The sequence below is a fragment of the Macaca thibetana genome, chromosome 2, assembly GCF_024542745.1.
Source record: "Macaca thibetana thibetana isolate TM-01 chromosome 2, ASM2454274v1, whole genome shotgun sequence".
NCBI classification, from domain to species: Eukaryota; Metazoa; Chordata; class Mammalia; order Primates; family Cercopithecidae; genus Macaca; species Macaca thibetana.
The window spans coordinates 53,861,568-53,878,953 of record NC_065579.1 but is presented as its reverse complement, the minus strand read 5'-3'; the positions used below and the strand labels follow the sequence as shown (position 1 = coordinate 53,878,953).

The following is a 17,386-nucleotide window of genomic DNA, read 5'->3' as shown; positions in this document are numbered from 1 at the left end:
AGAGATGGGGTTTCACAGTGTTAGCCAGGATGGTCTCGATCTCCTGGCCTTGTGATCCGCCCGCCTCGGCCTCCCAAAGTGCTGGGATTACAGGTGTGAGCCACCACGCCCGGCCCACAGTAAGTTTTATTTTTTTAAATGAAGCCAAATTCTGTAGACTCAGGTCCAGACGTGAAAAGTTCAAAAGATGAGACAACAAAATGTAGTCTTGCCCATAGCCTCAGTGGCTTACAAGTCCTAAAGGTATTGGTTATTGACAGTTTTTCTCAGTGATTTCTTACAGAAAAGGTCTAAAGCAGGTGTTGGCAAACTATAGCCCACAGGCCAAATCCTAGCCCACTGCCTATTTTTGTACAGCTTGGGATTTAGGAATGTTTTGTTTTCATTTTTGTTTTTAATTATTATGGATACACAACAGCTGTACATATTTATGGGAGTAGAATGACAGTTACCAGAAAGTCATGGGGAAGGAGGGTTATAGGGACTGGTAAATGAATACAAAAATACAGTTAGTGAGAAGGAATAATATCTAGTGTTCCATAGCACAACAGGGTGACTACAGTTAAAAATAATATATTGTATATTTCAAAGTAACTCAAAGAGTGGTTCCTAACAGAAAGAAATGAATGCCTGAGGTGATGGATATCCCAGTTACCCTGATTTGCCCATTACACACTGTACACTTATGTAAATAATATCATTTGTACCCCTTTTCAAATGTTTGTGAGGAAAAAAATCAAATGAATAAAATTTCATGCCAAATGAAATTTATATGAAATTCAAATTTCAATGTCCATAAATAAGGTTTTATTGGAACACAACTATTCAGGTTTTATCTACGGCTGCTTTCATGCTATGACAGAGCTGAGTTGCTTTGATGTAGACTGCATGGCTCACAAAACCGAAGTATTTTCTAACTGGCTCTATAAAAAAAAGAAGACTGTGGAACCTGGCACAGGCTCACACTTGTAATCCCAGCACTTTGGGAGGCCGAGGCAGGCAGATCACCTGAGGCCAGGAGTTTGAGACCAGTCTGGCCAACATGGTGAAGCCCTGTCTCTACTAAAATAATTCAAATTAGCCAGGCATGGTGGTGGGCACCTGTAGTCCCCGCTACTCAGGAGGCTGAAGTAGGAGAATCGCTTGAACACAGGAGGGTGCAGTGAGCCGAGACCCAGCCACTGTACTCCAGCCTGGGCAACAGAGTGAGACTCCATCTCTAAATAAATAAATGAATAAAAATTTAAAGAGAAGACTGCTTCTCCCTGGACCAGTACTTTAAAAACAGGCAAAAAAAAAAAAAAAAAAAAAAAAAAGCCTTTTTGGGGGGGAAAAAAAAAAAAAAAACCTCTCTTTTTGTACCTAGGTGTTTCAGTCGTTTTTTCACTGAAAACATCTGATCCCTATTCACTGCCAACACTCAAAGTGTGATTACAATACTGCCAGTGGGAACTAAAGATGTGGAAATACACTTAATAATCAATAGGCAGTGAGAAATCACCTGATTTTTTTTTATGATTTTTTTTTTAATGGAGCAAGAGCATGAAAAGGCAATTTCCAGGAGAAATACAAATGGCAAAAAATATGAAAAAACACATATCATCAATAAGGAAATAAATTTATATTTATATTACATGTATTTTTCACTTACAGGTTTCAAATTAATTTAAAATATTTTTTTTCTTTTTTTGAGACAGAGTCTTATTCTGTCACCCAGGCTAGAGTGCAGTGGCGTGATCTCAGCTCACTGCAACCTCTGCCTCCTGGGTTCAAGCAATTCTCTGCTTCAGCCTCCTGAGTAGCTGGGATTACAGGCACCTGCCACCATGCCTGGCTTATTTTTGTATTTTTAGTAGAGACAGGGTTTCACCATCTTGGCCAGGCTGATCTTGAACTCCTGCCTTCATGATCCACCCGCCTTGGCCTCCCAAAGTGCTAGGATTACAGGCGTGAGCCACCGTGCCCGGCAAAGAATCCCACTCCTAATGGAACTATAAATTGGTACAATCTTTCTGGAAAACTATTTGAAAATATCATTTAATATTTTGACAACTTTTTCCTAGAAGAAGGACTGAGTCAATAATCCTTCTTCTAGGAAACTTCCTACAAATATGTTAGAAAAAATGCTCAAAAATTTATGGACACATACACGCTCTATAGCATTGTTTTTAATAGAGAAAAACTATTATTGTAAACAAACTACATGCCCATCAGTTGCAGCTTAACTATGTTAAATGTATGTAGCATAACTGACTTTAAATTTGATTAGCATGTCATTAGAGATATGCAGATCAAAACCACAATGAGACACCATCTCACACCAGTTAGAATGGCTATTATTTAAAAGTCAAAAAATAACAGATACTAGTGAGGTTGTGGAGAGAAGGAACACTTATATACTACTGGTGGGAAAGTAAATTAGTTCAGCCACTGTGGAAAGCAGTTTGGCTTTTCTCAAAGGACTTAAAACAGAATTACCATTTGACCCAGCAATCCCATGATTGGGTATATACATAAAGGAATACGCATCATTCTATCATACAGACACATGCAAGTGTATGTTCAACACAGCACTATTCACAAAAGCAAAGACATGGAATCAACCTAAATTCTCATCATTGGTAGAATGGATAAAGAAAATGCGGTACATATACACCATGGAATACTATGCAGCCATACAAAAGAAAGAGATCATGTCCTTTGCAACAACATGGATGAAGCTGGAGGCCATTATTCTAAGCAAACTAACATAGGAACAGGAAACCAAATACCACATGTTATCACTTATAAGTGGGAGCTAAACACTGAATTTATATGGACACAAAGAAGGAAACAACAAACACCAGGACCTACATTGAGGGTGGTGGGAGGAGGGTAAGGACTGAAAAATTACCTAGCCGGTACTATGCTTATTACCTGGGTGACAAAATAATCTGTACACCAAACCCCTGCAAAACACAATTTACCTATGTAACAAACCTGCACGTGTACCCCTGAACCTAAGTTAAAAAAAAAAAACCAGGTCAGTCTACATGTACTAACATGGAATGAAACAAAAATCCAATATGTAAATAAATGTAAATATATTTGTACAAGTATAATGGCATGTATATGTAAGGGGTACTAACTTTCACTTTCTATTACATATGTTTGTATTTCAATTTTTAAACATATAATTTCCTTTTATAATAAAAATGTGAAATATTAAATGTTTCAAATAGCAGTGAATTTATTGTCTATCTCTAGTTACATGTAGATATTTTCTACTATTGTTCTTATTCAGAAAAATAGATTGCTACATTAATAAAAAGTGTAACTTATTTCAGCTTATTATTACCACTTTTAGTTTACCACTTTTAGTTAGTCTTGTATGGAATTTTTAAAACAATTTCATATAATCTGACAAAGTACTGTGGGATACTTTGATGGGAAGTAAAAGTCTTTTCTAAGAGTATAGAAGTATAGGAGTTCCTACCTTCAATTTTCATCCCAAATGAAAGCAAATACTTCCTCATCTTTTCACATATTATTTATATGGTAATGGGCCTTGGACTGTCTATTTTGATCCAACTGAGAAATCCCAAATGAGACTACAAATGGAAATAGTAGCTTATTCCTATCTGGCTAAAGACTGATTTCTGGACTTTTCATTTTATCTTCTTTGTATCCCTTCTGATCACACTGCTTTCACTCAGTTTACGTTGGCAGAAAGTTTCACAAGTCCATTAAACTTTGTGGCTGATTGTTTCCTTCTCACACATCAGGAACTTCCAGCTCAAGAACTCCAGAATCTGGCAAACAATTCCATTGTCACCCTATCTATGGCTTACTCGGAGGCAGGGAGTGAGGCAGGTTCCAAGCATGGGCTCTGGAATCAGACCCACCATGTGACTTTACAGCAGGTTTGGGTTGCATGATTTGGGGAAAACGGCTTAACTTCTGCATTCCTTTTTTCTCTTCTCTAAAAATGGGACCAATCTCTGGGGATTGTTAAGGATTAAATAAGATAATATAATCACTTAAAACAGTATAGCAAGTGAGACTTTACTGATTTTTAACTACATATCCTTAGAGCCCTATAGGATCTTAAATGTTTAGTTTATACCCATTTGATAGTCTTCTAGCTTCTGGGATCTTTCACTGTATCTTCTTTGATCCTTCTCTCCTTTCGTGAGACATCGCCATACATATGCACAACATTCCAACTGTCTTTCAATTTCATTTAACAAGAAACTTACATGATACCTACCACATGACAGACATTATTCTAATCACTAGTGAATGTTCACTGATTTTATTCTTTTAACAACAGTGTAAAGCAAATATTATTACTTATTTTATTGTAAAGATAAGGCAACCATTTCATAGTGAGCATAAGCAGCTTACCTAAGGTCACAAGAAAAGAAAGAATTGGAAAAAAGAATTGAGCCCAGGCACTCTGGCGCCTAGCCATTCTGCTGAGCAGTTCTCAGCTGTGCCCTCAAGGGCAAAAGGTCTCCCCAGCAGGCAACGGTGCTCCTGCAAACTAAGGAAAAATCAGCTAATACATAAGACGCACAAACATATAGAAATGAATGATCTATTGGATATTTACTGTGGTCAAACACTTTGACATCTAGCACATTTAAGAGAATCTATTTCCATAACTCTAGAAACAGGCACCATAAGTCAGTTCCTCTTTGCAAAGTTTCCCACACTTCAGTGTTTTGAAATTTGACCAAGAAGTGATTTCCAGTGTTCAGATTATGAAATTATCCTGCAGAGAATTTCTCTTGTTTAAAGAAAAACGATTCCAGATCTTCCTTTAGATTACGGATCTGGGGCTACAGGAAAATTTACAATTAATTTTGCAGGTTAAATTTCTCTACTTAAGAAATAAAGGATTTTTTTTTTTTTTTTACCTCTACTGAAGCAAACAAAAAGATATACATTTATGTTTAAGACATACATGTATGTTCCGTTACATTAGTGAAATCTTGAATCTATACTCCCATGAATTAATTTATTTCAGTCAAAGAGAAATTTTTCAAACTGTGCCATTATTGGGTAGTCTAATCAAAACTATTGGACATTGTCTTGCCCATATTTTAAAATGTCCAGGGGTATATTAAGTTTTTATTCTCAGAATCCAAAGCCAAGCCACCCAAAACTTTGTGATCAACCAACACTACAGTCTCGTCTAACTCCATGGTAACACTTGCGGCAAGAAACATGAAATGAAACTCACCACGGAGAACTCCACATCCTCCATAAGATCTCCTAATTTCTGCTTTTCCTATGCCTACCTGGCAAGTAGATTTCGGCCAAGGACAACTTTCTCTATGCAAAAGCACCAATACATCTTTCCAAACTTGAAGAGAGTTAAAGGAAAAAATGGACAGATATTGGCCCAGTGTTGATTGATGAAATTCCTGAAGCCCTCTGCACTCATAATATACAAAGTACAGAAAAGATTTCCAAAAATGGCCGTCTACTAAGTGAAAGAGTATAATATCTCTAACCGGGTTTGCAATTCACTCCCATGGCAATGGGACTAAAAGTCACTAAAAGTGCCTCCTACATGTCAAGCACTATTCCAAGCAATCAATTCATTATTAATAACACAGTGAGGTAGATGCTATTTTCAAACCCATTACACAGATGAGGAAATTGAGACTCAGAGCTGTTGAATCATTTGTCTATAATCTAATCACAGTTAACTGGTGGAAATGGGATTCTAACTCCAAAAATCTGGCTCTAATAGACTTCACCTCTTAGAAAATGTCATGTTAACTCTCAGAGATCTCAAAACCAGAAGACTAAGACAAATATCTACAAAAATAAATGTACTGTCCTCCTGAACACAAATTACTTGAAAATCCAGTTTACAAGGATACAGAAGATTATTCTGTCCGATTTTAGGTGGTCTTATTCTCCTACTTGATTGTAATTTGGGACTGTTTTCTTCATGTTTCTACTTCCCACTATATACAAGAGGCACTCAAAAACTTCACTGAACATGCAGATCAAGAAGATAAACTTCAAGAAAGTTATGATGAGGAAATTTAAAGATAATTGAAAATTAGCTTCTTTATTCAAGTCACAGATTAACAGTATGAAAATTTGAACTAAAAGAGAGTATTAGCAAATGGCCCAAAGGTCTGAATATGAAGAGGTTCCCATGGGTCACATTACATAAGTAAAAATAAGGAAGGAAATCCACTATAAGAAAGCAGAACATTTGCTTCACATGCTCTTTTGTAAGCTGAACTAATGACTGCCGCAAGAAGAAGACACAGAGAACTGAGTATCCTCCCAAAGGTGAATTTCAATTTTTATTATGAGTGTGCTTGCTTATATAAAAGGCAGAATATGCTTAAGGGAAAAAAGTGCTTTAAAGTTAATATTCTACAAACCATAGTTTATGAGCATAAGAAATTACATAATTTACAGCAATCTGATGTATTAGTAATAATTAATGATGTATTATCTCTTAAACAGTGTTTTGTTTTATGGCTAACAGTAGTACCTGTGAATGAGGTAGAACCTGTTATTTGGATTTCACAAGGATGTGAAAGTAATGATACTGTTAAAAGTACCAAAAATGTATTCTATGCTTTAAAAATTCTAGCCAGAAAACAGTATTTTCCTTCTCAATACATCTATTGAAAGTGTTGGATAAATGCAGGATGTTAATATGCTATAAACCTAAAGTCTGTTTTTAAAAAATAGCATTTGAAAATCATGAAGGGATTTTTGTCTTCTTTTGTTTGTATATATGTTTATTGGTAACAGGTGACGTTGGAAGCAATGAACACCACAGTGATGCAAGGTTTTAACAGATCTGAGCGGTGCCCCAGAGACACTCGGATAGTACAGCTGGTATTCCCAGCCCTCTATACAGTGGTTTTCTTCACTGGCATCCTGCTGAACACTTTGGCTCTGTGGGTGTTCGTTCACATCCCCAGCTCCTCCACCTTCATCATCTACCTCAAAAACACTTTGGTGGCCGACTTGATAATGACACTCACGCTTCCTTTCAAAATCCTCTCTGACTCACACCTGGCACCCTGGCAGCTCAGAGCTTTTGTGTGTCGTCTCTCTTCGGTGATATTTTATGAGACCATGTATGTGGGCATCGTGCTGTTAGGTCTCATAGCCTTTGACAGATTCCTCAAGATCATCAGACCTTTGAGAAATATTTTCCTAAAAAAAACGGTTTTTGCAAAAACGGTCTCAGTCTTCATCTGGTCCTTTTTTTTCTTCATCTCCCTGCCAAATATGATCTTGAGCAACAAGGAAGCAACACCATCGTCTGTGAAAAAGTGTGCTTCCTTAAAGGGGCCTCTGGGGCTGAAATGGCATCAAATAGTAAATAACATATCCCAGTTTATTTTCTGGACTGTTTTTGTCCTAATGCTTGTGTTTTATGTGGTTATTGCAAAAAAAGTATACGATTCTTATAGAAAGTCCAAAAGTAAGGACAGAAAAAACAACAAAAAGCTGGAAGGCAAAGTATTTGTTGTCGTGGCTGTCTTCTTTGTGTGTTTTGCTCCATTTCATTTTACCAGAGTTCCATATACTTATAGTCAAACCAACAATAAGACTGACTGTAGACTGCAAAATCAACTATTTATTGCTAAAGAAACAACTCTCTTTTTGGCAGCAACTAACATTTGTATGGATCCCTTAATATACATATTCTTATGTAAAAAATTCACAGAAAAGCTACCATGTATGCGAGGGAGAAAGACCATAGCATCAAGCCAAGAAAATCATAGCAGTCAGACAGACAATATAACCTTAGGTTGACAATTGTACATAAGGTTAACCTCTATTTATTGATGAGACTTCAGTAGATAATGTAGAAATCAAATTTAATGAATAAGAAAAGATTGGAATAAATGCTCTCTTACATTATCCTAGTGTACAGAAAAGATTACATAAATTTTAACTCCACATACATCTATTCATAAGCTGAATGAACCATTACTAAGAGAATGCAACAGGACACAAATGGCCACTAGAGGTCATTATTTCAAGAGCATTTCACTTTAACACTTTGGAAAAGATTAAGGAGAATGTACATCCCTACAAACCTCCCCTCCAAACACCTTCTCACATTCTTTTCCACAATTCACACAACACTACTACTTTTGTGCCCCGTAAATGTAGATATGTGCTGGGAAAAAAAAAAAAAAAAAAAGCCAAACTCCTGAAGTCCGTTGTTGAAAACTGCAGCCAGGGGTTGAAAGGGATGCAGATCTAAAGAGTCTGAGGAACTGAAGTGGGTCAGCAAGACCTCCAAAATCCTGGGTAAATGATTTTCTCCTTACAATTACAAACAGCCTCTTTCACATTACAATAATATACCATAGGAGGCACAAGCACCATTATTAAGCCTCTTTGCTTACACCTTAAGAGTGTACAATTCAAGTGTAAGAATGCTGTGTTAACTATTCTTTGGAATTCTCCTTTTGTCCAGCAAATACTCTAATGATGGTTAAACATGCCACCACTCAGCAATGCCTTCCTGGCATTGCCACAACCCTTATGCCCCTGCCCCACCCTCCTGGTTAAAAATAATTACTTCTACTGTTTGGGTGTGTGATAGGGTTCTCAGTGCAGATCCCCCTTTTCTAGTTAGCTATATTCTTGACTGTATCCCCTAAAAATGTTAAAGCTTCTTGAGAGACAGACATGCCAGGTTTTCTTGGTATCTCCCACAATACGCCCTCCAGTCCATGGTCTACAGATGTTTAAATAGAATTGCTGTTCTCGATCCACACAAAGATGGAATTGCCGACCCATTATCAGTAACATCCATATTGGGAGCTTTTTCAAAGGATGGTGACCTGTTTGTACTTATTTACCTTGGTACTTTTTCTTGCATCCTTTTGTGATTCAAAAAATAAAACGCAGCTTTCTGAAATGATGGATAAGAGTCTACATCTTCTAGAAAAAATACAGGAAGGAGTAGTTAAGCTCTGTAAATGTGCCATGAGCTCCAACACGAACATCATAAGGTGAAGCCCACGTTTTCTTCCATGGCCTCAACGACCCTAGAACTTGCCTACCTTTCTGGCCTTACCTCCTAGCTACTTACCCATCTCTTGAACTTTATACTCCTGTATACATTTCTAAGTTTCAGAAAATGCCACGCTCCATTCTGGGACTACACATGTATATTTCCCTCTGGTACACCTGGAAGACTCTTATCCATCTGTGAAACCCTATGTTGCCATCAAAAAATACTACCTGGCCAACATCCCACCATCACCTCAAACCCAATCACCCCCTCCTCTGTATGCTGTCACACCTATATTAATAAACTTATCACACTGCATTGTAATTATTCCCTCACCTTTGTATCTACTCTTTTAATAACCGATGTATATTTTTGAAAGGAGAGATTGTTTCACTGTGCAATCAATAAATGTTTGATAAAATAAAGCCCATTTGGTTTATTTTATGTATTAGAGAAGCAAAAGGGAAGCCAATTCTCATTGATCTTTTTATTATCCAAAGACAATATAAATTTATTGAAATGAAAGCTCAAGCTCTCTCCAGTTACTCTCCCATAAGATGTATGTAGGGCCTGAAAATTGTGGTGCTACTGGGTTCAGTAGTGAATGATCATGACAATAGCAGATCATGGAATAGCCAAATGCAAAGTTTTAAAGCTATTGACAAAAATCCTTTAGCTATGTACTATTGATAATGGTTAAGTAAAATGTGTAACTGTAGCATGTAAGAATCACCTTTAGAAAGTAAGTACTCTTGATGTCTGATCATCATTCTCTCAAATAAAGGAATTAAATAATCATTACTACTAAGGATGTCATCAAATCTGTATTACCTCTACTAAGTACATTACACAGTCACAAGTAGACTATAATCTTGTAAATAACTGCATCTAAGCTACCTTTGCTAAATAGCGAGGTATGTTTTGTGGGGTAACCTATGTATTTTGCCTCTAATGACATTTTCAATCTCTACTTAATGTGGGTACACCTAAAGTATACAATTTTTAGGAAAGATCTTTCAAGATAAATTCCAAAAGCAAATCTGTCATCCATAAATACAAACACTTCATTCCATTATAATATTCCACTCAAAGCAGAGTGCCTGATCTGTAGAATAAAATAATCTATTGTATCAAGAACTTGGTGAAGAGGCATGGTAGAGATATCTTAAAATCACATTCACAAAATGAAGAACTTCCTAAACTAGTAATCACAAACACTAAGTTCTAAAATATTTTTTAAAAAACAAGATGCTACAATATAGCCAGAAATGATATACCACAAAGAATAAAAGAAAATAGTAGCTTTGGATAGAATAGGTGAGCTCAGAATACAAAAGCTTTTCATCAAAAGTTAAAATGTAATTACTTTTATAAATAAATAGGATAAGATCTTCCCAATAACTTTCAAGAAAGAGCAGGGTTGAAGGGAGTGCAGTTCCCACACATGGCAGAATTCTTGAGAAACCAAGGAAAGTAACTGTAAAGTGGGAAGGATGAGGCAGAGAAGGAGTGAGAATTCTCAACTCATAGAAGCCAAAAGGTAGATAAAGTCATTATCTCATAATTTTAAAAGAATCATTCAATCTTACTAATCCCATTATTTATTACATTCCATATCCATTTAAAAGCTTTTCCTTTCATAACTTTCCAAGGTATTCTTTCTAAAATACTTAAACCTTACCCTGACATAAACTGTATTCCTTCAGCAAGTGAACAGATCAAAGTTCACACGGATCTTAGCAGAATATCCAAAGCAAAAAAACCCAAAGCCAGTATTATCTATTATTTAAGAAAAAACATACTTAGAAGACAGTAGCCCTACTAAGGAAAGTGCAGAATTTACAAATCATTGGAAGTACCCAGAAACATATCTCAATATTTGAAATTTTACATAGAAACCAAATGTAGGTAATATGAATACAGAACACATGTGCTGTATTAGTTTGCAAATTTTAGTGGCTACCAGAATCAGCTGGAGGGAGTCTCAAAATACAGATTGTCAGACCCATCAAAACGACAAAAGCAGTACATCTGTCTCCTTTAATAATCCCAGGCAGGCTATGAAATGCTTATTATCTTCATTTTAGAGATCAAGAAGTTGAGAAACAGAAAGGCTAAGTAACTTGCATGAGGTCACAGAGCTTGCCATCTGCAGGAATGGGGCTTTAATTGAGACGTGGCTTCTACAGAGCTTGCCATCTGCAGGAATGGGGCTTCAATTGAGACATGGCTTCTAAGCCCATATTCTTAACCACTGTATTTACAACCTCAGATCTAATTTTCTCAAGAGAATTCACAATTCCAGTTTCCCATGCTATAATTCCTGTTATTTACAGAACTTCCGTAGCCACCCCCATGCTCCCTGACCCCACAAAAACAATACATTTCTGTGTGGGTAGTAACCAGCCCAGATGCTGCCAGGTGTTAAGCCCTGACCTAGAGGCTAACGAGAACCTCCCAGGATCTTACCCAAGCAGCTCACACTCATTTCCTGAATGCCTGCTGTGTGCCAGGCTCTTTACAAAGATTATCATCTTTCTAATTCTTACTACAATCGTATGAGACAGATACTACCAGGCTCTCCAGTTAAAAACAGGAACAAAACTGAAGCACAAAGTAAACATACACCTTGCCCATGGTGCATATCACTCACCAACAAATGGGGCAGAGCTGGGACTGAAACCCAGGCAGGTGGTCTCAAGACCAACACCTCAACTGCTCTGGTCACCACCTCTCTGTCATGTCAGACTTAGCAAAATTCCTCAAAGGCCCCACTAGGGAGAATGAGGAGGAGGTTTCTTAGAGGGGAAGAGAGAAGTCTCAACATGAATGGGCTTCAACAACCTTGGGGGTATGAATGATGCAATCGCGGCACCTATGATTACTTCAGGGGTCCCTCCAGCACTTGAGAGCTCAGGGGGAGTAAAATCCCCAAGAGTGGATTCATTTGTTCATTTAGCCAGTCATTCCTTCATCACCAACTTGAGTACAGGACCTTTCGTGTCTCTAGAAGGTGAACACTGGTAAGGAACACAGATGATAATGACACGAGATGTGATAAGAGGTGTGAGAGACACACCACAGAAGTTCAAAGGAATAGGTAATTAATTCCACATGGAGAAAATGAAGACGGGTTCACAGGAGATGGAAATTTGAACTGGAACTTGAAGAAAACAGAGCATTCAAAAGGGAACCCTCCGGCACAATGGGCAGTTTCAAGGCAGGCTCAGGTAGGGGTGGAACTGTGTTGTGGTTGGACCCTCGTGAGGGTTGCAGGGGGCCTGAGCCTACACCACATGACATAGGGAATACATTTGGGACAAAGATGCAGGACTGTACAGCCAAGCACTGTACTGGGACATCTAGTCTTCACTAATGAGTCACTGAAGGTTTCTAAGGTGAAGAACCACATGTTCTGGGCTGTGCTTTAGGAAAATCAATTGACCAGCTATAGGATGATTCTAGACTGAAGGAAGAGCCAGTGGGGCCAGGTTAATTAAAGAGGTCTTCCATGTATGCAGGCAAGAATCATGGGGAAAACATCTGACATGGACCTTCCAGACATTCTCAGGAAGAGAGGTTTTAAGGTCAGAGTCCAAGACCATTGAAAGTGGGGGACTCTATGTAAAACATGTGATTAATATGTAAAACATATTAGCAATGGGATCCATAATGCCTCCACCCCCTTCTCCTCTAATTGAGGGTTGACTTCTCTCAGAATCATTAGCTTGAATGATTTGCTAGGTCATCATCACAGAAGCAGATTTGGGGTATGTTCCATTTGAGGCATCAGTGAGAGAGGTAGGGTCAAAGAGCCCACAGCTGGGCCAAAACATGGACCTTGGCCCCAAAAATAGAAATAGACTAGAGGTGGAGGGAATAGTCTTTTTTGAGACAGGGAGAGAAAAAGGAAGGAGATGAGAACCCCAGAGGCCATACTACACAAGTCTCGTGGTCAGAACAGACAGAAGAGGAACAGGGGATGATGCCTTGCAACTGGGAGGGCAGGTAGTGTTAGCGAATTAAAAGAAGAAACAGGAAGTCCAGTGTACTGAATACCAAGGAACAAGAGAGATTCAAGGAGGAAGGGATAGCAAATAGAATCATACACTCTAAAGAGGTCAAAAGTGATGAATCTACAACTATAAGGTCAATGATAACTCTAAAGTGGAGGTGGGGTGAGCTCCAGTTTGTGAATGAGAAGTGAGGAAGAAGAAGCAACTATTATCTTCCCATAATGGATAAGTCAGTTTAAAAGAGTTCCATGGGGGGCCAGATGCAGTGGCTCACACCTATAATCCCAGCACTTTGGGAGGCCGAGGCAGGTGAATTGCTTGAGCCCAGGAGTTTGAGACGAGCCTGGACAACATGGTGAAACCTCAACTCTATGAAAAATACAAAAAAAAAAAAAAAATTAGCTGGGTCTGGTGGCGTGCACCCGTAGTCCCAGCAACTCGGGAGGCAAAGGTGGGAGAATCACTTGAGTTCAGGAGGTTGAGGCTGCAGTGAGCCATGATCACACCACTGCACTCCAGCCTGGATGACAGAGCAAGACCCTGCCTCAAAAGACTTCCATGGAGAAACAAATCAGCTTTTATATTAATTAGGCTTTTCCCAGGGATTTCTATGAACATGTAGAATAGTTATTTCCTACGCTATGATGTGCAGAGTGAACATGCTCCATGTGAAATAGCAAACAGAGAAGTACAAATCAAATAGTTGGGTGTAACCACACAAGCAAGAGAACCCAGCCTTGGTCAGAAATTGAGTGTACCACTATTTTCAGTATCCATGTAACCTGGGTTTCTGCTTCCTCGCCTCTGTTCTCATTCTAATATGAAGTGCTTATAGAAGAAAATAAGATGGGAAGGATGGCACGGGGAGAAGAGATGGGGACACTAAGAGAAAATGGTAGGAATGGAAGTTGAGACAGTTGCGGGGAGTGATAAAAGGGAAAGAAAAAGGCAAGATAATATGAAAGAGAAAGGAAACTAAATTTAAAACTTAAAGAAGTAAACCAGTTCTTTAAAAATTACATAACTTGCTGAGCATGTGAACTTTTGCCACTCTTGTAATACAACTCAAACTGACAAATATAACGTGCTGAGGCATAATAATAGAATGTCCACCTTTATTTTTAAACTTCAGTTTAAACGTTAAATGTTTGTATATGACTTTACTTACTGGTGTCGATCTTAAGTAATTGTATCTCATGTATTTCTGAAGGGTTTTATAGCTTTGAGTTTTTTTTAATATTAGCTTTATGTATTGACTTTATATCATATATACATATAATGTCACTGGTCTTTAAATCTTTGTTTTTTTATTCTATTTAACTGCACAGCTGAGTTTCCTAAGTCCAAAAATGCCCAAACTATGAGTGAATGAAACTTTAACCTGAACACAGTAACCCTACTGAGATGACCTCCCTTCTCTCCCCATATATTCTAACCTCAGCTTTTATAGATTCCCACCATTTTAGACAGTCTGGAATACAGAAGTCCAAACTTCCTCCTTTACAGGAGAAAAAAAACTGTCAAAAAAGATTATAAAAAGTATTTCAAGCAATCATCAGTTTGTCACTAATAGGAAACCAGGAGCTTTCTAAAAGCAACCAAAATTATGGATGTACCTTAACTTCTGAGTTGAGGCATATCATTCCAACTCTACCATGCATCAGACACCCCATTCATTCACTTGTTCTCCCTTCACCTTCTGACAAAAGACAAACTGCTCCTGTTTCCTTAAATGCCAACCAAGTTCCAAACACTGTGGAACTACCCTGTATATATTTACCCTGAATAGATTACCTCATTTAAGCTTTACAACCCTACATGTCAGGCATTCCCATTCTCATTTTCAGAAGAAGATATGCCTTGCCCAAAGTAAAAAATGCTACTAAGTGGAGATGCTCCAAATTGGAGTTTACCTGATCCCAATCACTAGTCTTGTCACAGCCAGACACTGCCTCTCGCACAAGCAAGATTTACAAAGCAATGAGATAGATTAAGTTGCCTAATATAGAAAGGAGTATCAGTAAAAGGACAACAGTCAGAGATGCAGCCTTATCTCCAGACTCAATCTCCAAACCACTCCCTTCCCTTTAATCAAATAAAGTTCTCATACCAGAAAAAGGTGTTTTGCATAAAGCAGACCTGATAGATACAAATAATTTCAAATGACAGATTAAACACAGTAATTCAAGCATAGGGACCCAATGATACCAATCTTGTCAAAGGACTGACTATTAAAGGGTTTCTGATAATTATACTCAGCACAAATTCTCAGCTACTGGATGTGAGCCACAATTAGAATGACTTGTGTAGAGAGATGGAACAGTAAGATTTGGGCAAAGGTTTTACTATAATCCTTGTTGTGTGTTCCAGCCACATGGAAAAGACCAACATGGGCATTCAAGAGAGATCACCTTGAGCTATGTTGCAATTAGATCCCTGCTTGTCTTTGTTTTGTAATAATGAGTTAGTGTTACTATAAAGGACTATGACGCCCTTTATATGTGCATTTTCCTTGAAGAAGAAACAGATACATCTGAGATTAGTGATACAGAAAAATGAGATTATAACACAAATACTATGCCTACCAACACCAGGAGGAAACACTGTCCCCAGGTCCACACCAATGCTGAAAAGCCAAAGAAAGAAGGGAGGAAAAAGTCATATGCCATGGAGAAACCACTAGAAGACCTAGGTTAGCCTTGGTTATACATTTGCTCAATGTCTCATACCAAGAAAGTGAGGATTCAGAATAAAGAGTTCATTTCAGGACTGAGAAAGGCTTACAAGTAATCTTACCTAATTTTAATTCCAGAAGACGTGACACTTTTTCTCCTTGAGCACCCCTGTCTCTTTAAGAATATACTTTGAAAAAAATCAATAAAATTACAGGAATTCTCATTTGAATTGAAGCCAGTTTGTTGTATTTTTGAGTAGAAGAGCTATGCTATGCAGACTCTGCCATTTTTCATGATGATTCATAAATAATAAATGAGGTACTGCTCGTAATTTGACATTTTACTGTTGTCAGTAAATATGTTGGGGTGGGGAAGAGTATATGTGAAAAACAGTAATAATTTATAAATCTAGATGAAATCTAGTTAAACAATTCTTTCAATTTGTTCATAGTCTAAATATCTTTAAAAATAATGTTAGAAGGAAACAAATCACCCTAGTATAAAAACAAAACAAACAAAAGTTTTTAAAGTTTTCTGGTGGCCAAGGCATGCGCGCGCGCGCGCACACACACACACACCCACACACACACCCCCAGGATGTTCCATATTTAAAATAAATTTGGGATTTGTAAAGGCTAAACAAAATTAATAAAAGAGTGCCCCACACTTAACAGGATTTTCCAATGAAATGGAAAGGAAATTATTGCTACAAAGATTCCCGGGGCTTTTATGAAATGTGAGACTTGCTATAAAAACCAGCAGGAAAAAAATTATGCAGGTTTACCTTTCGATTATGTGAACAATAATAAAGTTATGGGTTGGCTGTTAGCTGCTCCTCGCATCAAAGTGTTACACTTTTTTCATGACTAAACATGTATTACTTCCCTTTTGGAATGTTAGGTAAGACCAGCTTTCACAAGTTCCAACTTGAGACTGGCATAATATAGCTTAAGACTAATGCATAAAGGCTGCCTCACGTTAACTTTTTTGTTACTATACTAAATTTGCACTGCCAGCGAACGAAACACTGAAACACACCAAGCCAGCTGTTATGCTACTGTTCCGGGCATGTTGCTTATAGAGGTATTGGGAAAGGAAAAAGTGCATTCTATCCCAAGCCCACCTCAGGAGAAAAAGGGGGCCACCTACTGTAGTGAAGGAACATCACCTTACTTCCTACATCATCACACATAAAGTGAAAGATGCCTCATTATACAGGAAAATTTCACAGGCCCCTCACAAGCCCTTCTTCACACTTAGAAGAACCTATGATAACCCTTTCACAGTAGGCCCCTCCCTTTTTTAAAAATGTCTTTATTCTTATAACAGAAGCCTGTCAAATATCTGTCAGAATAAGCTCCCTACTAAGATTTTACACACATCACTGGAAATTTGGGGTGATAATCCTCAGTACTTGCAGCAAAGTTCTTTGCTCAACATACTTTTATGGGGGCCACAAGAGATGCTTCTCCCTTTGACTGATGCCTTTAGTACTTGACAGTTGTTCTGGCAGTAAAAAGTCAAATTATGAGCAGTACCTCATTTATTATTTATGAATCATCATGAAAAATGGCAAAAAGGTCAACACGAGAATAAGTCTCCCAAACTGAAATCTGCATAGCGTAACTCTTCTACTCAAAATACAACAAACTGGCTTCAAAATATAATAATAATAATAAAAAACAAAA

General features: G+C 37.8%; 2 protein-coding genes across 4 annotated transcripts in view; one reads left to right on the top strand and one right to left on the bottom strand.

Moving 5' to 3' along the window:
- MED12L (mediator complex subunit 12L) overlaps positions 1–17,386 on the bottom strand; it is a 340,860-nt gene that overhangs the window by 99,556 nt on the left and 223,918 nt on the right. The window lies entirely within an intron of this gene.
- P2RY13 (purinergic receptor P2Y13) lies at positions 6,232–9,734 on the top strand. Its single transcript, XM_050779786.1, has 2 exons — positions 6,232–6,300; positions 6,775–9,734. Exons 1-2 carry the CDS (start codon positions 6,253–6,255, stop codon positions 7,789–7,791), a joined length of 1,065 nt encoding a protein of 354 aa, XP_050635743.1. The 5' UTR covers positions 6,232–6,252; the 3' UTR covers positions 7,792–9,734.